This window comes from Hemitrygon akajei, chromosome 7 (assembly GCF_048418815.1).
Source record: "Hemitrygon akajei chromosome 7, sHemAka1.3, whole genome shotgun sequence".
Classification (NCBI taxonomy): Eukaryota; Metazoa; Chordata; class Chondrichthyes; order Myliobatiformes; family Dasyatidae; genus Hemitrygon; species Hemitrygon akajei.
Window position 1 is genome coordinate 133,370,247 of NC_133130.1, and position 25,226 is coordinate 133,395,472.

Genomic DNA, 25,226 nt, shown 5'->3' on the forward strand with positions numbered 1-25,226 from the left:
CTGGCTGATCCTCGATTGGGCTCAACTGCAAGCTGCTCTAAAAAACCATCTCATAGGCACTCTAGAAATTCCCCCTCCTGGAATCCAGCAAAAACCTGATTTTTCCAACCTACCTGCATATTGAAGATTCCCCCATGACTACTGTAACATTGCCCTTTTGGCATATATTTTCTATCTCCCATTGTAATTTCTTAGCCACATCCTTACTACTGTTTGGAGGTCTGTATACAACTCCCATCAGGGTCTTTTTATCCTAGCAGTTCCTTAGCTCTACCCACAATGATTCTCCACCTTCCGACCTTATGACACCTCTTTCTAATGATTTGGTTTCTTTTTTTTAAAACCAACAAAGTCTGCTTCGGCTTCTTGCCTGTCCTTTCGATACAATGCGTATCCTTGGACATTAAGCTCCCAACTATAATCTTCTTTCAGCCGTGATTCAGCAATGCCTACAACATCATACCTGACAACCTGTAACTGTGCTGCAAGTTCATCTACCTTATTCTGTACACTGCATGCATTCAAATATAACACCTCCAGTTCTGTATTCACACTTTTTGTTCACAACAACCTCCAGTTCTGTATTCACACTTTTTGTTCACAACAGCCTCTCCTCACTACACATTGCCTGTGTTTGTAAATCAGCTCCCTCATCTTCAGCACTGTTAGCTGCCTATCCTATGATACTTCTTGCATTGAAATACATGCAGCTCAGGACACTAGTCACACAATGCTCAATCTTTTGATTCCTAACTTTGTCTGAGGTCTTACCAACATCTGTCTCCACAAACTCTCCACTAACTGTTCTGACACTCTGGTTCCCATCCCCCTGCAACTCTAGTTTAAGCTCCACCGTGCAGCATTAACAAACCTTCCTGCTAGGATATTAGTCCCCCTCCAGTTCAAGTGCAAACTGTCCCTCTGTACATGTCCCACCTTCCATGGAAGAGAGCCCAATGATCCATAAAATTTTATGCCTCCCTCCTACATCAACTCCTTAGCCACGTTTTAAATTGTATGATCCTATTCTTGCCTCACTAGCACATGGCACGGGTAGTAATCCTGAGATCATGACCCTGGAGGTCCTGCCCATTAACTTAGCACCTAACTCCCTGAACTCCCTATGAAGAACCTCATCACTCGTCCTACCCATATCATTGGTACCTACATGGACCATGACTTCTGGCTGTTCACCCTCTCACTAAAGAATGCTGAGGACTCGATCCAAGATACCCCAGACCTTGTGGCCCCAAGCTACATATCCTCTGAGAATCTCGTTCTCACCCACAGAACCTCCTGTCCATTCCCCTAATTAATGAATCCGTTATCACCATGGGGCACAGAAGCAAACTTAGTGCCCAAGACTCGACCACTGTATCCTTCTTCTGTTAGGTCAAATTCCCCACTGCACTCCCCCCCACCAACGGTATCCAAAGTGATATACTTGTTGTTGAGGGTGGCCACAGAAGTATCTGCACTGGTTCCTTAACCCCTTACCCCTTCCCAACTGTCACCCAGTTTCCTGTGTCCAGCACCTTGGATCTAACTACCTCTCTAAATGCCCTATCTATCACCCCCTTAGCCTCACAAATGATCTGGAGTTCATCCAGTTCCAGCTCCAACACCTTAACGTGAGTTGTTGGAAGCTGCAGCTGGATGCAGTTCTCGCAGTTGTAGTCATCAAAGACACTGGAGGTCTCCTTGCCTTCCACATCCCACAAGAGGAGCATTCAACTATCCTGCCTGGCATCTCCACTATCCTAGCTGAGTAGATATAAAGAAAGGATGAACAAAAAAAACATAATCTTGAGATTTTCTTTCTTTTGCTTTCTCTGCCTGAAGCTTCTCTTTGCTGAAGCCTCGAAGAGCTAGAGCCTCAAGATCACCACTCTGACTCTGACCACTCAGACAACTGTCCACTTTAACCAGAGAGTGGTGAATCTGTGAAATTCGTTGCCACAGATGGCTATGGAGGCCAAGTCAATGGGTATATTTAAGTCAGAGGTTGATAGATCCTAGAATAGTCAGGGCATGAAGGGATGTGGGCAGAAGGCAGGAAATTGGGGCTGAGAAGGACAAAGTATCAGCTGTGACGAACTGGCAAAGCAGACTCAATGGATCAAATGACCTAATTTGCTCTTATATCTTATGGTCATATGGTCTAAAATTACTTAGCATGCGTATATTGCCCTTAGTCAGCCGCAGATAATAATATCCTGTATTAAGAACATGTAACTGGTTACTTGCTTTTGGTAGAGTCTCAGGTGGTGTTGAGAGGGCGTACAGGAGCGAGATATGCCAACTAGTGGAGTGGTGTTGCAGCAACAACCTTGCACTCAACGTCAGTAAGATGAAAGAGCTGATTGTGGACTTCAGGAACAGAAAGACAAAGGAACATATACCAATCCTCATAGAGGGATCAGAAGTGGAGAGGGTGTGCAGTTTCAAGTTCCTGGGTGTCAAGATCTCTAAGGATCTAACGCGGTCCCAACATATCGATGCAGTTATAAAGGAGGTAAAACAGCAGCTATACTTTACTAGGAGTTTAAGAGATTTGGTATGTCAACAAATACACTCAAAAACTTCTTTAGATGTACCGTGGAGAGCATTCTGACAGGCTGCATCACTGTCAGGTATGGAGGGGGTTACTGCAGAGGGTCGAAATAAGTTGCAGAGGGTTGTAAATCTAGTCAGCTCCATCTTGGGTGCTAGCCTACAAAGTACCCAGGACATCTTTAGGGAGCGGTGTCTCAGAAAGGCAGCGTCCATTATTAAGTACCTCCAGCACCTAAGGCATGCCCTTTTCTTACTGTTACCTTCAGGTAGGAGGTACAGAAGCCTGAAGGCACACACTCAGCAATTCAGGAACAGCTTCTTCCCCTCTGCCATCTGATTCCTAAATGGACATTGAACCCTTGGACACTACCTCACTTTTTTTTAATATATAAAAAAATATATATTTTAATATATATTTTAATTTGAATATATTTCTGTTTTTTGCATGATTTTAATCTATTCAATCTATGTATACTGTATGAAGTATACTAACTAACATTTATTTATTTATTATTATTTTTCTTCTATATTATGTATTGCATTGAACTGCTACTACTAAGTTAACAAATTTCACGTCACATGCCGGTGATAATAAACCTGATTCTGATTTTCTGTTCACTTTTGTTTAAAGTGAAAGTTTCAAATTGTCATAATCAAAACCCTAATATAAAAATAAATTATTTAAATTATGACTGAGTATTCAAATTCAATATTCAAGATCCAAGATTCGGCACACATGTAAAGGAGAATGAAATAATTATTACTCCGGATCTGATGCAGCACAATAAGATAAAGAAGACAATAATAATAATAAAACACAATAAATACAAAAACATAACATAGCTTATTTACATAGTTTGATTGAATGTCCATTAAGTGATGCTAGGCACAGGAGTGTCTGTACATAAGGTGACTCTGACAGGAAATGATGAAGTAGTGGTGGTTGGGGGTGTGGAGGGGTGGGTTAGTGGGTGGAGGTGTTGATCAGCCTTACTGCTTGGGAAAAGGAACTGTTTTTAAGTCTGGTGGTCCTGGTGTGGATGCTGTGTAGCCTCCTCCCTGATGGGAGTGGGGCAAACAGACCATGAGCCAGGTAGGTGGGTTCCTTTGCCATTTTACAGGTCATTTACCAGCATCTTTCTGTATATATGCCCTTGATGGCAGGTAGGCTGGTGCCGGTGATCATTGGGCAGTTTTGACAACCCATTGTGGTGCCATCCTGTCTGTTGCTGTGCAGTTTCTGTATGGTGCAGTGATGCAGTTCGTCAGGATGCTCTCTCCTGCACATCTGCAGAATGACATGAGTAGAGATGTGCGAAGTCCAGCTCTCTCCAGCCTCCTCAGAAAGCAGAGGCGCTGGTGAGCTTCCCTGATTGTGCAGACTGACATTTTAAGAGAAATCACTGTTGTTTTTCAGTTTGCTGGAGTATCAGAAAAACATCTCAGCAGATCTACACTGGTTTCTCAAACTATTTCACGTACTCTTAAAGAACATGGAGCAGTACAGGAAAAGGCCCTCTAGCTCAGAATGTTATGCTGACCAAATTATGCTAATGAGACTAAAACACCGAACATCGAACAATACAGCACAGGCTACTTGGCCCAATGACATACCGGACCAGCTAATCCCTCCTACCGACAAAATGAACATCTTCCTTACATCCATGTGCCTATCCAAACGTCTCTAAACAGCCTCTAACGTATTTGCCTCTACCACCACACCAGGCAGCACAGTCCAAGCATCCATTACTCTCTGAGTAAAAGCTTAGCCCTCACATCCCCCTTGAACCTACCCCCTCTCCCCTTCAATACACGCCTTCTAGTTTTAGATATTTTAACCCTGGGAAGCAGATACAACTCTCTACTCTATCTATGCCTTGAGTAATCTTATAAACCTCTATCAGATCTCCCCTCAACCTCCCCCACTCCAGAGAAAACATCCCAAGTTTATCCAGCCTCTCATGATAGCACATGCCCTCTAAACCAGGCAGCACCCTGGTAAACCTCTTCTGCACCCTCTCCAAAGCCTCAACATCCTTCCTGTAGTGGGGCAACCAGAACTGCACACAATACTCCAGGCGGTTCAATAAGGAAAAAGCTCCATTTGTGCTCCATGGGTGCAGACAATTCATGGACAATTGCACATTCTTTCAGTCCTAACTTACACTGTCTTTCATTAATCTCCCATGTGTCATCTTTGCTCTGCTCTGCAATCATGCAAAACACAGCTCAACAAAGCATAAAGGAGCAAAATGCTTTTGAAGTATGTCTGTGTGTAATATGTTGTTGTTATTGGGCTCAGAAGAGATGGTGTATACCAGGGGTTCCCATACCATTTTATGCCATGGATGCCAGGTTGGGAACCCCTGGTGTATAAAGAATGTCTGTACTGGCAGTGCCAGGCTGGGCCAGGAATTAGGCACTTGGACTTGCCACAGGAAGTGAAGGGCAAGACTGCAATGGAGATGGATGGTGAGAGATACAGGTGGTCATGAAAGCTCTGGATTAGCACTAGAACTGCTGCTCTGTTTCCCTTAGCTAGAGGGTAGTGAGTCTGTGGAGTTTCTTGCCATGGACGGCTGTTGGAGGCCAAGTCCTTGGGTATATTTAAGGCAGAGGATGATAGGTTCATGATTAGTCAGTGTTTCAAAGGGGTTGAGAAGGAAGATAAATCAGCCATGATGGAATGACGGAACAGACTCGATGGACCAAATGGCCTAAGTCTGCTCCTATGTCTTATGCTTCATAAATGTTTAGAGAATTTGTGCCTCCACCAACCAACAATCAGGCTGCACAACTCAAGGTCCCTCTGTTCATTAGAGCTCCCGTGAGTGCTACTATTTACCGTGTATACCCCACCCCTACGTCACCAGGTGTAACCCATTTTCAAAGATCCTTCCTCTCCCAGGGATGAGGTCTTTGGAGCTTCTGCTAGCATTTCTGTAGCTCTGGGGTTTTACAGGATGGGGTTGCTAGCTCCATGCCCAACCCTGCTCCTTTGCAGCTGGGTTTGGGACCATCGATTGGCGAATTTTTACCAACTTAGACATCAGCAATTTGTGTGTCCCCTGCAACTTTACTATTCCATCAGCAATTTGTGTGTCCCCTGCAACTTTACTATTCCATCAGCAATTTGTGTGTCCCCTGCAACTTTACTATTCCATCAGCAATTTGTGTGTCCCCTGCAACTTTACTATTCCATACCCCCTGCATTCAAATCCGTGTCAAAAGTCTGCATCACACACATGAGGTCCCATCACCCACCCTTGAGGTACACCATTAGTCAAAACTTCTGATCAGACAAATACCCCTCAGGACCCTCTGCCTCCTGTTCCCAAAAACATTTTGGGTCCAATCTGCCAGACTGCCTTGGATCTAACCTGCTGGACTGCCATGCAGGACCCTGTCAGAGACCTTACTAAATTTCTATCATTGACTATAATAAAATAAATTAAAATAAAATAACGAAGCTCAGAACACATTCCCAACTCAACCACACTTTTTATTTTATTTGTGCACAAGGGGAACAGCATGGCCCCTGGTCACCCACACCGTTCTGAAGTCTGAACAGAAAACTGCTGCATTTATACAGAATTGGCTTATCAGTTACGGATATTGATCACTGTAAATTGAATGAGTTTGAAACTCTTTATGTGCAAGATCAATCGCCATTCACAATAGAGGTGTTTAAAGTCGATTGAAACTACCAGCTGACAACCAATGATATTTTGAAGCTAGTTAAGCATTTGTCCATTGGTTGCTGGCTTGAGTGCACGCTGCCATAGTCACCCATGCCTATCCCGTCCGTAGTAAGCAGATGATATTCCATCGGGCCCTAGGAGCCTTATATACCTTAATGGTCTCCACAAGAAACTCAACACCTCCTTCTCCTCGATCTCAAAGTGGCCGAGCAAACATTCTATACTCCAAGTTGCTCCCACTATTCTCAATAACCCTCCCCATGGTGAAAGTGTACCTCAGACACCACATGGTAGAATTATGTTTGACGTTTGACAAGATGACTAAGCCCATCATATATCAATGTTCAATGAAAATGAGGAAATGAGAAAACTCAACAGAGCCGAAATGCTAAAAGCAGGATATCCTGTGTCCAAGTTTAATCAATTTCACACCAAATAAATTTAAACATGGAAAAACTATCACCAGCATGCTAAATATTAAGGATGACATTAATATTCAATTTTATTTCAGAATAAGATATTAAAATTTTTAAAATGAATTAAGCAAATTATTGGATTCATCATTCAAACCCAGGAAAGCTAAAAATAATTTACATTATAGAAAATTCTTCCCTTGTCTTTGCTAACACAGCTCTAGATAACCACCGTTTTTTAACTGGAATCTCTGTTGTCCTTAAATTTTAACACAACCACGTAAATTCAACATCCAGTTCTGAACTCAACAGAAATTCTTCCAAAGAACATTGAAGCCTGAAGCTCTCAACTTGGCACCGTCTCGCAGTTTCTGTACCTGGTCCCAACTCCAGAGCGTTCCTCAGCAACCAGCAGCGAGTGGGCGGCAAGGCAAACAAGCTCTCTGTCCCACACCAACTTCAGGTCCCCAGTTACACGGCTCCCTTTTGATTTATCCCACCATTCCCATCAACTTCTCACAGATTCTATCACAACAGGGGCAACTTACCTGTCGACACAGTCACAGGGAGAACACACGAAGTGCACAAAGACATCACAGAAGGTCAGGGTTCAACCTGAGTCACCAGAGTCACAAAGCAGCAGCAGCTCTATGTGCTGTTGCATTCTTCTTTTCTGAAGCTCGTCACCCCTACTGGGGCGTAGGCCACCGACAGCAGCTTGCCAGAGTCCTCTGTCCTGGGCCGAAGGTCGATCGGCACTGTGTGTCCATCACAGAACTTCATTTATAGTACTGTGCAAAAGTCTATAGGTATACATATATAGCTAGGGAGCCTAAGACTTTTGCACAGTTCTGTATTTGTCAATGTGGACAGAGAGCAAAAATGTAAATCTGGCAAGAGCAAAGGAGCACCGTGGGAGGGGGGTGGGACAGGTGGGAGAGAAGTAGTACAGGGGGCAGGGGAGGGGAGGGGAGGGGTGGCGTGGATGCAGTTGCGCCAGACAAGGCCATCTGATTTGAAACAACTGGTTTATTGATCATTACAGAATGTCTCTCTGGTGCTTCCCGATCCCTGCCCCCTTTCCACTCTCAGTCCGTATGCCTATGACTTTTGCACAATACTCTGTCTCCTAGGCAGAGTCTACCTCTCCCATGGAGGAAATCTTTGGAGTTTCTCATGGGATGGGGTTGCTGGCCCTCCTTTCATAATCGGGCTTGAGACCATCCATGGCAGAGTGTTGTGTTACAGTATCTCCCCAAAAACAAACCAAGCTGAGTGAAACTAAAGTACAACACTGGAAGCTGAACTGAGTTTCAAGCCTTATAACTGTACCATAATCCAAACCACCTTTTGCATCATAATGGAGGAAAATCGCCTTGGTCGGCACTGCCTGATAAAGCTGAAAAGTCTTCAGAAAATTTCTGAGATACCCACTCAGCTAGTGAGGTCCTCTGACACTCAGGAATGCTAACAGAACTAAAGCAGCATCTGGGTGAGCTTTTGAACTCCTAAAGCAGAAACCATTCAGTGGATTCCAGTTAAATGTGCCATCGGTTAATCGAGACAGTTGCTTATTTGGGACATTCTGCCACTTAATTGGGACAGGAGTCTGATAGATAGATAGATAGATAATTTATTCATCCCCATGGGGAAATTCAACTTTTTTTCCAATGTCCCATACACTTGTTGTAGCAAAACTAATTACATACAATACTTAACTCAGTAAAAAAAATATGATATGCATCTAAATCACCATCTCAAAAAGCATTAATAATAGCTTTTAAAAAGTTCTTAAGTCCTGGCGGTAGAATTGTAAAGCCTAATGGCATTGGGGAGTATTGACCTCTTCATCCTGTCTGAGGAGCATTGCATCGATAGTAACCTGTCACTGAAACTGCTTCTCTGTCTCTGGATGGTGCTATGTAGAGGATGTTCAGAGTTATCCATAATTGACCGTAGCCTACTCAGCGCCCTTCGCTCAGCTACCGATGTTAAACTCTCCAGTACTTTGCCCACGACAGAGCCCGCCTTCCTTACCAGCTTATTAAGACGTGAGGCGTCCCTCTTCTTAATGCTTCCTCCCCAACACGCCACCACATAGAAGAGGGCGCTCTCCACAACTGACCTATAGAACATCTTCAGCATCTCACTACAGACATTGAATGATGCCAACCTTCTTAGGAAGTACATTCGACTCTGTGCCTTCCTGCACAAGGCATCTGTGTTGGCAGTCCAGTCAAGCTTCTCGTCTAACTGTACTCCCAGATACTTGTAGGTCTTAACCTGCTCCACACATTCTCCATTAATGATCACTGGCTCCATATGAGGCCTAGATCTCCTAAAGTCCACCACCATCTCCTTAGTCTTGGTGATATTGAGACGCAGGTAGTTTGAGTTGCACCATATCACAAAGTCCTGTATCAGTTTCCTATACTCCTCCTCCTGTCCATTCCTGACACACCCCACTATGGCCGTGTCATCAGCGAACTTCTGCACATGGCAGGACTCTGAGTTATATTGGAAGTCTGATGTGTACAGGGTGAACAGGACCGGAGAGAGTACGGTTCCCTGCGGCGCCCCTGTGCTGCTGACCACCGTGTCAGACCTACAGTCTCCCAACCGCACATACTGAGGTCTATCTGTCAAGTAGTCCACTATCCAATCCACCATGTGAGAGTCTACTCCCATCTCCGTTAGTTTGTGCCTTAAGATCTTGGGCTGGATGGTGTTAAAGGCACTAGAGAAGTCAAGGACTGTTCCCGAATAGTTTCTAATTAGCACCAGTCACATGAACTTGTGCAGCCGTTAAGACAGTGCACCGTGCTTAGAGCCCACAGTTTTTAAATAGTGTCAGTCACATGCACTTGTGTGGCCGTCAGACATTAAACCATGCTTAGAACAATCAGCTTTTAAATAGCGTCCGTTGTGTGTGCTTGTGTTAAAGAAGCAGTGATTTTTGTCACTGATAGTTTGCATGAAATAAGCAGTAAGACAATTCAGAACTGTCTCGCTTACTGTGGTTTCATGCATTCAGGCTTGGAGATGCCAGAAACAGCCAGGAGTGAAAATGAAACTATTTCGCTACTTCAACAAGTTAGAAACTATGAAGAATTTGAAAGGATCAACAATCATCTTGTTGAATTTGAAAGGATCAACAATTCCTCCAACAATAACTACCAGGAACTAATACACATTTTATAGCACTGTAGTAATATTGGCAGTGTTCTAATTCATTCTGTATTTCATTTAAATACATAATTTATTATCCAGTTAGTCTTTTTTTTATTCCTTTTTAACCATTCCCAAGAAGCTTCAACTAATTGGGACAGCCTCCTAATTGGGCCAAAATGTCCAGGTCTCGATGTGTCCCAATTCACTGTATTAACACAGATGAGCCCTTCATAGTTAGTAAGGAGATAATGGGCCAAATGGGCTGCTTCTGCGCTACAAGACCTTGCCTGACTCAACCACGCATCTTTTTCATCCAGTGCCAAAACACTCATCCATGGCCTTGATATATACAGAACTGGGTATCCCAACCCCAGCAGGCTCTCCAGTAAAGCCCGTGGGAACATTGTGCTGAGTGGAAGATGCTTCACAGACAATTGATCTTGTTGGTTAGCACTGTTGAGGCCTCACCTGGAATATTGCGTGCAGGTTTGGACCCTTCACCTAAGAAAGCATATGCTGACAATGCAGGGGGGGGTCAAAGGAGGTTCACAAAAATGATTTCGGGATCGAAAGGCTTGCCATATGAGGAGCATTTGATAGCTCTGGGTTGCTACCCACTAGAATTCAGAACAATGACGGTGACCTCATTGAAACCTATCGAATGATGAAAGGCCTCAATAGAGTGGATGTGGAGAGGATGTTTCCTAAGATGGGTGGAGTCTAGGAGCAGAGACCACAGTTTCAGAATAGAGAGGCATCTATTTATTACAGAGGAGGAATTCCTTTAGCCAGAGAGTGCTGAATCTGTTGAATTCATTGCCGAGACATTGGGTATATTTAAGACAGAGGTTGATAGATCTTGATTAGTCAGAGCATGAAGGGAAATGGGGAGAATGCAGGCAACTGGGACCGAGAGGGAAATGGATAAGCCATGATGAAATGGCAGAGCAGATTTGATGGGCCAAATGGCCTAAATCTGCTCCTATATCTTCAGGTGTTATAAGTCTGGTGTGTTCCTCTAACCACGAGGCAAATACACATTTTCACTGTACGTTTAAATGTATGTGTGACAAAGAAATCGGAATCTGAATCTGGCCAGAGCGCTCTGAAGTGAAACAACACTCTCACAGGTTAACCCTGCACTCAACATCAATAAGACGAAGGAATTCATTGTGGACTTCAGGAAGGACAGGTCAAGGATAAAAATAAGCACACCAGTCCTTGTCAAATGGAAAGAGTGAGCAGTTTCAAGTTCCTAGTTGTCGACATTTCTGAGCTCCTGGACCCAACATATTGATGCAATTACAAAGGCACAACAGCGACTATATTTCATTAGTAGCTTGAGGAGACTTGGTCTGTCACCAAAGACTCTAGCAAATTTCTACAGATGTACAATGGAGAGCATTCTAACTGGCTGCATCACTGCCTGTTATGGGGGGGAGGGCTACTGCACAGAATCGAAGTAAGTTGCAGAAATTTGTTAACTCAGACAGCTCTATCGTGGGCACTAGCCTCTCCAGCGTGAGGACACCTTCAAAGAGCAATGCCTAAAGAAGGTGGCATCCATCATTAAGGACCCCCATCACCCAGGACATGTCCTCTTCTCATTGCTACCATCAGAAGCATGAAGATACATACTCACGATTCAGGAACAACTTCTTCCCTATATATATATAGTGAACTATATATGAAAAAGGATCTAGTGCCTTCCCAGCGTATATGACAAATAAATTCTTCTCAGGCTTTCAGCCGGGTACAGCTATCAATTTTAACCAATGTTTCGATGAGAAACTCTGCCACCTTCATCATGTACCTAGCTGGAAGCCCATAGAGTTTATTTAAAATATATATTTCTTATTGTAATCTATACTGTTTTTATTATTATGTACTGCTGCTGGAAAACAACAAATTTCACAACATATGCCACTGATATAAAACCAGATTCTGATTCTGTTCCAGCCTTACCTTTCCAACATTCTTGCATCAAATACCTAGTTAATTTATAAAGCTTACAAACAGAGACATAACATTCAGCACCAGGCAGAATCAATAATCTTTGCCTGTTATAGAATCAAAGTTAAAAATGTATTGTGTGGGACAGAGGGAAATCTTCCCCATGTTGCACTAACACAAACCAATTCCGCGTCACCAGAACCATCACACATTCCTCAATCCAGCAATACTGGTTGATTAGATGACCAGTAATATTAAGTCGGTTACAATGTGCGACCACTGTAGACCATACCTGAATCATGTACAGTTGTGCAATACGATACTCCTCAACGCTCATGGGAAGAGGGATGTGATATTCCTTTATAAGCATTTTGCCTTATGCAAGGTCTTTTCACAGTTTAAAATTAATCCAACGACTGCTGGCAAACCCTTGGTTTATGCTTCGTTAAACACGCCTGAAAAGAAAAAGAAAAACAGAATCTTTAAACACTTTCTCAATAAATATTTATAATGCTCTTAAGCCTGAAGGCAGCATTATATAACCCACCCACCTCAATAATTCATTGGCTACAATTAACCACCCATCCTCTCCCAACCCACCCCCTTATTCTAACCATCCAATTGCTGGCACTACCGCTGTGTTTAATACAGCTAATCTCAGTATTGTGAACTGGTGCTAACATTGAAAATGAAGTGCTGTAGTTACTAACAAGACATTTCTCTCAAACGTTATACCTTGCAAAATCTGTTCCTCAACACAGTAGATATTTAGAAGTCTAACCAATCACATTTGCTAGGTATGGAGAGATAGATGATGCATGATTTTGATGTTCTAGAGAGAAAAAGTAACAGCAGCAGCAGGAATAATGGCCAATGTTCAGGGAAAGTGGGGCATGTTCGCAACAGAACACCACAGCACCTCATATCTGAACAATTCTGCAAATGAAAAACCTTTATACACAATTATTAAAGGAAATATCAAAGTTTTAAAGTAACTATTAAAATCAACACTTATCAGGTGTGCTCAAGGGAAAATTAATTAGCACAAGGTACTTTCCCTTTATTTCTACTATTCTGTTCTAGGCAGAGGTATCTGAACTCATTAACCATTCAAATTCCCATCCTGCATAGCGACCAAACGTCAAGCAAACTTGATAGTGTGAAGCATCCTGAGATGTTTCCTTCACCCTCTCTGAGCAAATGCCGATCACTGAGTGAGGAAATGAGCAGGAGAGATCTACCCAAACAGACATAAAATCTGCTATTCTACAGTGGAACTGTACATACAACAGCTTTACCACTCAAGTAGACCTTGCAAAGCATCTAACTACCTTGCCTTCAGTCGTAAAGCCCACTGAACATCTCAATGGCAGAATCCTTGGGGTCATTAATTTAATAATCTTTCCAAACTACATTTGTGATTAAAAAGAGATTTACACATAGAACATAGACCAGTACAACAAAGGAACAAGGCTATCATGTCTATTCCAAATATGATGCCAATTTAAACTATACAGTAGTACAGTAATTTTATGTATTGCACTGTACTGCTGCTGCAAAAACAATCAAATTTCACGGCACATATGAGTGATGATAAACCTGATTCTGATATGGGTATTGTAGATTGAGAGTAGGAAGGGGGCAGAGAGAGAGGAATCATAGTTGGGAAAAGGGGAAGGGAGAGGGGAGGGAGCGGGAAGCACCAGAGACACTCTGTAATGATCAATAAACCAATTGTTTGGAATCAAATGACCTCGCCTGGTGTCTCAGAGCTGGGTGTGTCTGCACTTGCACCACCCCACCCCTGCCATCTGTCCCACACACCTCCCATGGCACTCCACCATCGCCATTCCTAACATCCTTTGCTCCCACCAGATTTACAAACCTGCTCTCTGCTCCACGTTGATAAAGACAGTACCCTAACTATAACATAAGGCAGTATCGACCACTAAAGACCTCCCAGCACTCAGGACACGACTCCCTCTCATTGCCTCCATCATGGTAGCATAGTGGTTAGCACAACGCTTTACACTACAGGCAACCGGGTTCAATTCCCACTGCAGCCTGTAAGGAGTTTGTACGTTCTACCATGACCCTGTTGGTTTCCTCCCACAGTTCAAAGGTGTACTGGTTAGTAGGTTAATTGGTCATTGTAAACTGTCCCATGATTAGGCTAGGGTTAAATCGGGGGTTGCTGGTCTGCATGGCTCGAAGGGTCCATTCCATGCTGTACCTCACACACACATAAATATATATATTGCATAACTTTTTCCTCTCAGCCCCAAATTCCAGCCTGTTCACTGTCTATCTGCTTCCACAACTTCCCCTGGCAGTGCAATTCAGGAACCTTACATTTTCAGTTTAGAACTTTTACCAAGGAAATCTCTCTTAAATTTCCCTCCTCCTACTTTGAACCTCTGCACTCCAGTAACGGACATTTCTACCTTGGAAAATAGACTGACTACCAACCCTAACTATGGCTCTCATATTTTAATAAACTTCTATCAGAATGTCCCTGAGCTCTTCAGCTCCAGAGAAATCAACCTAGGATTGTCCATCCTCTCCTTATAGGTAATACTTTCTAATCCTAGTGAATCTCTTCTGCATCCTCTCCAACCTCTACGCATCCGTACTGTAAAACCATAAGATACAGGAGCAGAATTAGACGATTTGGCCATTGAGTCTGCTTTGCCATTTCATCACAATTGATCCATTTTTCCTCTCAGCCCCAAATTCCTGCATTCTCCCCCTATCCCTTCATGCCATAACTAATCATGAACTTATCAACCTCTGCCTTAAATATACCCAATGGCTTGGCCTCTACAGCTGCCTGTGGCAATCAGTTCCAGGCTCTCCACCCTCTGGCTAAAGGAATTCCTCCTCATCTCCATTCTAAGTGAACATCCCTCTATTCTGGCGCTGTGTCTTCTTGTCTTAGACTCCTCCACTATTGGAAATATCCTCTCCACATTCACACTATCAGCTATACCCACTCATGGGGAAGGCTTCAGGAGTAAACCCTGCAGGAAAAAACTGGAGCCGGAGTCCTGAAGACAGTCCTACATTGAGTTCAACACTGACGGGCAATCCTTGATGCCAAACTGTATTGGACCTTGCCATTCCTTTGGATTCATCAGCTGCATGGAGAGAGGGATCTTGTTGCATGGGCAACAGCTTGCTCTCCAGTGCTCTGCACTGACTTATCATTATCAATGTAGACAGCTAAGATGCAACAACCATGGTCGATCCTGACTAATGGAGGGACTCGGCAGTAAAGCAGATTTGTACAACTGCAGGGCTGACTCTAGCTCCTTGTTCATACCTTGCATTTCCTTTCCATATTTTTTCCTTCCAAAACATTCGTTATTTTGAATCTTCCATCCATCTGCTCAGGTTCTGGAACAGTTACTGCCCCTCAACCATCAGGCTCTTGAATAAAAGGGGATAACTACGCTCACTTGCCCCATCACTGAGATGTTCTAGCAACTAATGATCTCACTTTAAGGATTCTTTATCTCATGTTCTCATTATTTATTACTAATTTGCATTTATTACCCTTCAACTATCAGGTTCTTGAATCAAAGGGGTTAACTTCAATACTGAACCCAACACTGAAATGTTCCCACAAATACTGGGCTCACATTCAAGGACTCTTCATCTCATGCTCTCAATACTTATTGCTTGCTTATTTTTTTCTTTTTTTGTTTCTTTGTATTCCTGAGGGTTCCTGTGCTGTGGAAGATGTCCTGCCTCGTCCTTGTGCTGAAGACGCCGCGCCCCAGTGGCTCCAATGACTACAGACCAGTGGCATTGACCTCCCACATCATGAAGACCCTGGAGAGACTTGTTCTGGAGCAGCTCCGGCCTATGGTTAGGCCACACTTAGACCCCCTCTAGTTCACCTACCAGCCCCGACTAGGAATTGAGGATGCCATCGTCTACCTGCTGAACCGTGTCTACACCCACCCGGACAAGCCGTGAGTACTGTGAGGGTCATGTTTTTTGACTTCTCCTGTGCGTTCAACACCATCCGCCCTGCTCTGCTGGGTGAGAAGCTGACAGTGATGCAGGTGGATGCTTCCCTGGTGTCATGGATTATTGATTACCTAACTGGCAGACCACAGTACGTGCGCTTGCAACACTGTGTGTCAGACAGAGTGGTCAGCAGCACTGGGGCTCCACAGGGGACTGTCCTGTCTCCCTTTCTCTTCACCATCTACACCTCAGACTTCAACTACTGCACAGAGTCTTGCCATCTTCAGAAGTTTTCTGATGACTCTGCCATAGCTGGATTCATCAGCAAGGGAGATGAGGCTGAGTACAGGGCTACGGTGGGAAACTTTGTCACATGGTGCGAGCAGAATCATCTGCAGCTTAATGTGAAAAAGACTAAGGAGCTGGTGGTGGACCTGAGGAGGGCTAAGGCACCGGTGACCCCTGTTTCCATCCAAAGGGTCAGTGTGGACATCATGGAGGATTACAAATACCTGGGGATACGAAATGACAATAAACTGGACTGGTCAAAGAACACTGAGGCTGTCTACAAGAAGGGTCAGAGCTGTCTCTAGTTCCTGAGGAGACTGAGGTCCTTTAACATCTGCCGGACGATACTGAGGATGTTCTACGAGGCTGTGGTGGCCAGTGCTATCATGTTTGCTGTTGTGTGCTGGGGCAGCAGACACCAACAGAATCAACAAACTCATTTGCAAGGCCAGTGATGTTATGGGGGTGGAACTGGACTCTCTGGCGGTGGTGTCTGAAAAGAGGATGCTGTCCAAGGTGCATGCCATCTTGGACAATGACTCCCATCCACTCCATAATGTACTGGTTAGGCACAGGAGTACATTCGGCCAGAGACTCATTCCCCGAGATGCAACACTGAGTGTCACAGGAAGTCATTCCTGCCTGTGGCCATCAAACTTTACAACTCCTCCCTCAGAGTGTCAGACATTTTGAGCCAATAGGCTGGTCCTGGACTTATTTCCACTTGGCATAATTTACTTATTATCATTTAATTATTTCTGGTTTTATTTTGCTATATTTCTACTCTATTCTTGGTTGGTGCAACTGTAACGAAACCCAATTTCCCTCGGGATCACTAAAGTATGTCTGTCTGTCTGTTTACTGTGAATGCCCGAAAGAAAATGAATTTCAGGGTAGCATTTGGTGACATATGTAATTTCTCTTCAGATGCCACAGTAGCGTAGTGGTTAGTTAGTGTGATGCTTGGGACACTCTGGAGTTTGGAGATCAATACCAGTGTTGTTCCGTAAGGAATCTCTGTACATCTTCCCTGTGCAAAGTGTGGGTCTTCTCCAGGTGCTCCAATTTCCTTTCACAGTCCAAAGATAGACTGGGTAGGTTGATTGGTCATTGTAAATTGCCCTGTGATTAGGTTAGGGTTAACTAGGTTTATTGGGGATTGCTGGTGTGGCGTGGCTCAAAGGGCTGGAAAGGCCTACTCCATACTCTATTGCTGGATTAGCAAATAAACAAACTTCTTGAATTTAAACTACAAACTTTGTATTTATTTAATCTGGCTTTTAACTAACATTATATTGTCTTGTTATATTTATCATTATTATTAATTGTGCAGCTAAGACAAGACCTCTCTGCCTGCAGTTCAATAACTGGTTATACAGAAACACAAAACAAGGTAAACAGCCCTTTCAAATTTTTATTTTATTTTACTAAGATACAGCGCACAATAGGCCCTTCCAGGCCTTCAAGCCGTGCTGCCCAGCAACCCACTGATAAAACCTTAGCCTAATCATAGGACAATTTATAATAACCTACTAAACGGTATGTTTTTGTACTATGAGTGGAAACCGGAGTACCTACAGGAAACCACACAGTCATGGGGAAAACATACAAACTCCTTACAGCCAGCGGCGGGAAATGAACTCGAGTAGCTGCCACTGTAAAGCATTGTGCTAACCACTAGACTACCCTGTTCCTCATGTACCAACTCAACAGTTCCAATGAAGAGTAGTGGTGATCAGCGACCTGCATTGTTTTCCAATCTCTCTTGCTCAGGACGGCTGTGATAATATCCGAATCACAAGAGAAAGTATGCAGCAGCTGGAAGTCAAAGTAACACACACAAAATGCTGGAGGAACTCAGCAGGACAGGCAGCATCTATGGAAAAGAGTAGACAGTCAACATTTCAGACTAAGACCTATCATCAGGGCTGGAAAAGAGAGGTGAGAGGGTGGGGGTGAGGGGAGACAATTATCAGAAATTCGAGAAATCGATGCTTATCCCATCAGATTGATGGCTACTCAGACAGAACATTGGGTGTTGCTCCTCCAACCTCATTGCGGCAGCAGAGGAGGCCATGGACTGACATGTCAGAATGGAATGGGAAGTAGAATTGAAATAGGTGGCCGGCGAGACATCCCAATTTTTCTGGCGGAAGGAGCACAGCTGCTCGGCATAGGGTTCCTTGTGTCCTCAACTAGCATCCCACCAGCCTGCGCATCCAACACCTAACTTTCCGTGTCTTCCGCCATCTCCAACAGGATCGCACCACCTAGTGCAGCTTGCCCCCCCCACTACCTGCTTTCCGCAGGGCTCTCTTCTTACGCCACTCCCTTGTCCATTCGTTCCTCCCCACTGATCTCTCTCCTGGTACTTATCCTTGCAAATGGAACAAGTGCCATACCTGCCCCCTACACCTCCTCCCTCACTATCATTCAGTGCCCCAAACAGTCCTTCCAGGTGAGGTGTCACTTCTCCTGGTTATCAGTGAGACCCAATGTAGATTGGGAGATTACTTTGCCCAGCACCTACGCTCTGTGCGCCAGAAAAAGCAGGATCCCCTGCTGGAGATCCCATTTCCATTCCGACATGTCAGAGCAGGGTCTCTACTACTGCTGCAATGAGGCCACACTCAGGTGAGGGGAGCAACACCTTATATTTCGACTGGGTAGCCTCCAATCCGATGGCACGGACATTGATTTCCTGAACTCAAGTAACTGCCCCCCCACTTTCTTTCACCATTCTCCATTCCCATTTCCCTCTCTCACCTTATCTGCCCATCATCACCCCCCTCTGGTGCTCCTCCTCTGTTCCTTTCTTCCGCGGCCTTCTGTCCTCTCCTATCAGATTCCCCCTTCTCCAGTCCTTATCTCTTTAACCAATCGATTTCCCAGCTCTTTACTTCACCCCTCCCTCTCACCTGGTTTCACCTATCACCTACCACCTTGTACTTCTTCCTCCCCTCCCCACCTCCTTACTGATTTATCTCCCTTTTCCAGTCCTGATGAAGTATCAAATGTTTACTCTTTTCCATAGATGCTGTGTGGCCTGCATAACTCCTCCAGCACTTTGTGTGTATTATTGTGTTAATGTTCAGCTGCTTTTGACAGAGTTAGTTCAAGGATGAATCTTCAGAAAGATATGGGAAAACTCTCTGAGCCAGAATGCTACCCTGTACATGCTGAGGAAGGCTTTTCTGAATGTATACCTCATACTCAGGGCCAAACCGAGATGCCAACAGATCATTTCCTCAAGTCCTGGACAGAGACATCCTCGTTGATTGAAAAATTCCACAATACAGGGCAGACAATTTGATGAACGAGAACACAGACTTGTACAAAGAGAATTGATTGATTGGGACTTTGATTGAGTACTTTGCTTGCTAATAGAAGGCATTAATTCAGTGTTACTGGCAACACAATGGGTGATCTGTCCACTGCTCTCCTATCTGGATAATGAATTCCTATTACATAAGAGATTTAGACTTTGGCCAAGCTGAATCCGCTGTGCAGGCTGAATGGGGCATTTGGAATGGACGATTATTTGTCTGTGGAAACTCTCATGTGATCTCATTGGGTCCTGAATCACATGAGTTCCAGGTCGGACTAAAGCACACCACTTACAACCTTAGTAGCAAAATAGGGAGGCTGGAGACTAAGAAATTTCATATTGAGATTTGTCACTTCTTAAGTTTGTACTCTGTCACTGTGACTACGTGTGCTTCCACATTCCAAAGATGTACAGAATAGGGCTGTAAACACAAGACATGCTGGAAATCCAGAGTAAAACACACAAAATGCTGGAGGAACTCGGCAGGTCAGGCAGCAATAAGTAATTCCCCCGTTCCCTCAGCCACCCACTTTCCTTCTTACCTGGACTCACCTAACACTACAGCTCTGGGCCTGTACTCACTGGAATTCAGAAGAATGTCGAAAGGCCTTGATAGAGTGGATGTGAAGAGGACATTTCTCATAGTAGGGGACTCCAAGATTAGAGGACACAGCCCCAGAATAGAGGGACATCCATTTAGAACAGAAATGGGGAGGAATATATTTAACCAGAGAGTGGTAAATCTGTGAAATTCGTTGCCGCAGGCAGCTGTGGAGGCTCTTTAAGGCAGAGGTTGATACATTTTTTATTAGTCAGGGCATGAAGGGTTACAGGGAGAAGACAGATCGGGGCGGAGAGGGAAATAGATCAGCCTTGATGAAATGGCAGAGCAGACTCAATAGGCCAAAAGGCCTAATTCTGCTCCTATGGTCTTGCCAGCTTGTATTCCTCCCCAGCCCAGCACCTTGTTATTCTGGCTTCTGCCCCACTTCCTTTCCAGTCCTGATGAGGGGTCTGGGCCCAAAATGTCGACTGTTAATCCCCCATCTATAGATGCCTCCTGGGCTGCTGTATTTCTCCAGCATTTTGTGTGTGTTCCTCTGGAATTCCAACACCTGTAGTATCTCTTGTGTTTATGAATTACCAATACCCACACTTTTCTGACTCCCACTCCATCAATGAAGGCCCTCAGAGTTCATTGTCAACAGAAAATCGACCCCATCTTTCATTTCAAATAGCGGTCCTCATCAGAGGGTCTCTCTTCTTGCTGCTGCCATCAGTAAGCTGGTATGGGGGCCTCAGGACTCATACCACCATGTTCAGGGACAATTATTATCCCTCAACCATTAAGCTCTTGAACTAGAGGGGTAATTACAAAGTAAATTTTTTATCAGGGTACATATATGCCACCATAAACAGTATGTACAATAGGGTAATCAATATAATATAGAAATATAGTTGGGTCAGCATGGGTTAATCAGTCTGATGGTCTGGTGGAAGAAGCTGCCCTGGAGCCTGTTGGTCCTGGCTTTTATGCTGTGGTACCGTTTCCCAGATGGTAGCAGCTGGAATAGTTTGTGGTTGGGGTGACTCAGGTCGCCAATGATCCTTCAGGCCCTTTTTACACACTTGTCTTTGTTAACATCCTGAATAGTGGGAAGTTCACATCTACAGACGTGTTGGGCTGTCCACGCCACTGTCTGCAGAGTCTTGCAACTGAGGGAAGTACAGTTCCCATACCAGGCAGTGACGCAGCCAGTCAAGATGCTCTCAATCGTGCCCCTATAGAAAGTTCTTAGGATTTGGGAGGCCATACCAAACAAATGAAAATATAAATAAATAACGAGAATATGAGATAATAAGATAAAGAGTCCTTAAAGTGAGCTCATTGGTTGTGGAAACATTTCAATGTTCTCGATATTTATTGTTATTATTATTTCTTCTTTTTGTTTTTAAGAGTTTGTTGTCTTTTGCACTCTGGTTGAATGCCCTAGTTGGGTGGTCTTTCATTGATTCTGTTATAGTTATTATTCTATAGATGTGTTGAGTGTGCCCTCAAGAAAATGAATCTCAGGGTTGTATATAGTGACATCTCTGTACTTTGATAATAAAATCTACTTTCAACTTTGAACTGATAGCACCAAATCTCAATGGAGACCAGCGTCAAACAAGGCTGTGGCACTGGTCTTCCCTCTTCCAACCTTCCTTGCCACTCTGCAGCACCTCACCTCCTGCTGAAGTAGCGCCTACAGAAAACCCGCTGTAACACAGTGGATAAAGATTGGCAGTTAACTGGAAACAAAAGACTGGGCATAAATACCAGTTGAGCAAGACATAACGTGAGGTGCAATATGGATTGGTGATAGGGCCTCAATGTTCAATTTACATCAATGATACTGAGAAAGGCTGGAAAATTTGGATACTCAATCAGCTGATACCACAGAAATAGGTTGGCAAATAAATAGTAGAGTATCAGGCATGGAACCAGGCTTTTCAACTCAACGCAGGCACGCCTGTCATTTACACTAATCCAACTCTAATCTCACATTATTCCCCTATATTCCTGGTAATCCCCGAATCATACACACTAGCATCAATTTACTGTGACCAATTAAGTCATCAATGTGCACATTCATTGGAAGTGAGAGCCCCAAGGAAACTCACATGGTGATAAGGAGAATGGGCAAACACCAAACAGACAGCCCTTGATATGCTGATCAAGCCCATGCCACTGGAGTCGTGAGGCAGAACTCTCCTCACAGATATATGACGTTAACTTCCAGCTCTTACTGACAATACCATCTATAAATTTGCTGATGATACAACCATTGTTGGTAGAATCTCAGATAGAGATGAGAGGGTGTATAGGAGTGAGATATGCCAACTAGTGGAGTGGTATTGCAGCAACAACCTCGCACTCAACGTCAATAAGACGAAAGAGCTGATTGTGGACTTCAGGAAGGGTAAGATGAAGGAACACACACCAATCCTCATAGAGGGATCAGAAGTGGAGAGAGTGAGCAGTTTCAAGTTCTTGGGTGTCAAGATCTCTGAGAACCTAAACTGGTGCCAACATATCGATGCAGTTATAAAGAAGGCAAGACAGTGACTATACTTCATTAGGAGTTTGAAGAGATTTGGCACATCAACAAATACACTCAAAAACTTCTATAGATGTACCGCAAAGAGCATTCTGACAGGCTGCATCGCTGTCTGGTATTGGGGAGGGGGAGGGTGGCTACTGCACAGGACCGAAAAAAGCTGCTGAAGGTTGTAAGTTTAGTGGGCTCCATCTTGGGTACTAGCCTACTAAGTACCCAGGACATCTTCAAGGAGTGATGTCTCAGAAAGGCAGATTCCATGATTAAGGTCCTCCAGCACCCAGGGCATGTCCTTTTCCCGCTTTTGCATTCGGGAAGGAGGTACAGAAGACTAAAGGCACACACTCAGCAATTCAGGAACAGCTTGTTTCCCTCTGCCATCCGATACCTAAATGAATATTGAATCCTTGGACACTACCTCACTTTTTAAAATATATATTATTTGGTTTTTTGCACAACTTTTAATCTATTCAATATACGTATACTGCAAATTTATTTATTTATTTATTTATTCTTCTATATCATGTATTTCATTGAACTGCAGCAAAGTTAACAAATTTCACGACACTTGCCAGTGATAAAGTTGCTTTCAATGTTCAATAGGTTTCACTGAAATACCCCTCATTCTTCTTAACTGCAACGAGCAGACGCCCAGAGCCATCAAATGGTGCTCATACGTTAACAATTTCATTTCGAGAATCATTCTCATTAAACTCCTCTGGACTCTCTCTAACACCAGCACATATTTTCTTAGATAAGGGACCCAGTACTCCAGGTGGGGTCTGACCCAATGCCTTATAAAGCCTCCGCATTACATCCTTGCTCTTTTTCAAAAATTTGTTAATACTTGTTAATTTATTTGTAGTAATATTACTTAATGTGTTGTGTGTGAGTTGTATTTACTGTGCACCTTGATCCGGAGGAACATTGTTCCGTTTGGCAGCATATGTGTTAAACTTGATATGGACTGGTTAAGTAAGTGAGCAAAGATCAGATCAATAGAAAATACTGTGGGAAAATGTATTGTGGCAGGAAACATTATCTAAGTGGTGAGAAATGACAAAACTCAGATCCTAGTGCTGAGAAAAGCCAGTCTGCAGATACAGCAAGCAATTAGGAAAGCAAGCAGAATGTTATTGCTTATTGCTAGGGGGACAGAATATAAAAATAGGAAAGTCGTGCTTCAATTGTACAGGAGAACTGAACGTAGTATTAATCTTCTTCCTGAAGGAACAATGTAAAGAAGCTGTTAATAGTTCAGAGAAAGACTTCTTGACTAATGCCTTCAATATGTGGGCTGTCCAATGAGAAAAGACTAGATGAGCTGGGGCGGGGGTTCCCCACCTGGGGTCCATGGCAAAAAAAAGGTTGGGAACCTATGGTCCAGGGTGATTATAAGATTGAATGTAGACTTGAACAATAGGCAAGATCCTGAAGGGTGGATATGGAAAGGATATTTTCCTCTTGTGAAATAATTTACAACTAGATGTCACAGTTTAAAAAGAGAGGGCAGAGGTGAAGCAACATATTTCTCTCAGAGGAGTGCAGTGAAAGCCAAGTCTTGGAATGGTTTAAAGGCAGAGGTTCTGGATAAATTAGAATATAAAAACAAGGATGTAATGTTGATGCTTTATAAGGCATTGGTCAGACCACACTTGGAATATTGAGAGTTTTGGATGCCTTATCTAAGAAAAGATGCGTTGGCATTGGAGAGGGTCCAGTGGAAGCTCATGAGTATGATCTCAGGAATGATAGGTTAATATATGAGCAGCGTTTGATGGCTCTGACCCTGTACTTATGAGAGTGTAGGGGGCGGGGGGGGGGGGGTATTTCATTAAAATCTATCAAATATTGAAAACCTTACACAGAATGGACATGGAGAGAATGTTTTCTATAGAGAGAGAGTCTAGGACCAGAGGGCACAGCCTCAGAACAGAATAAAGTCTCTTTAGAACAGAGATTAGGAGGAATTTCTTTAGCCAGAGGCTGGTAAATCTGTGGAATTCATTGCTACAGACAGCTGTGGAGGCCATCACCAGGTATATTTAAAGCAGAAGTTGATAGGTTTCGATTAGTCAGGGCGTCAAAAGTTATGGGGAGAAAGCAGGAGAATGGGATTGAAAGGGATAATAAATCAGCCATGAAGGAATGGCAGAACAAGAGTTGATGGGCCTAATTCTGCTCTTGTGTCTCATCAACTCATGCATATAAAAAACGGATGGAAATTAATCTCCAAGCTTGTTTATGGTGACATATATATATACTTTGATATGTGCAGGTGAGGAGAGATGAATTTATACATTGATATGTTGCCATGTGCACAGTGCAGTGAAGACCCCTCCTCTCCTACATACTCCACAGACCGAGGCTGGCTCGAGCAACCACCTCAAAGACCTGAAGAGATACAATGAATCAGCTCGGTAAAATCACATTCATGCCCTCACCCTGGCCAACACCTTCAGCCCTGAGGTCCTCATCATACTCAAATGGTTCTCTGGGTCAGACCATGGTGACTGCATGTTTGACATCAGATTCCAGTTTAGAATTATGGCATTGAAGGCACAGTTGTAGCCCTCAGTAAATAGGAGTTTTGACATAACAGTCTCTGTTGCCTGGATGTTCCACCAAGGACCAAGGAGATGACATCGCCTGTGAGCTTGCTCTGGTGGTAGGCAAACTGCAGCAGGTCAAGGCTGGGAATGATGTGTGCCAGGACCAGCCTCTTGAAGCACTTCACGAT

The 25,226-nt window shown here is 43.7% G+C and overlaps 1 protein-coding gene across 9 annotated transcripts in view; it reads right to left on the reverse strand.

The window, feature by feature from the left end:
* pitpnm2 (phosphatidylinositol transfer protein, membrane-associated 2) overlaps positions 1-25,226 on the reverse strand; it is a 316,594-nt gene that overhangs the window by 183,185 nt on the left and 108,183 nt on the right. For all 9 annotated transcript variants that reach the window (XM_073051985.1, XM_073051991.1, XM_073051992.1 and 6 more), the window contains one exon: positions 12,087-12,249. In XM_073051985.1, coding sequence (XP_072908086.1) covers positions 12,087-12,164 — 78 coding nt within the window. In that variant the 5' untranslated portion in view covers positions 12,165-12,249. The remainder of the gene's footprint in view (positions 1-12,086; positions 12,250-25,226) is intronic.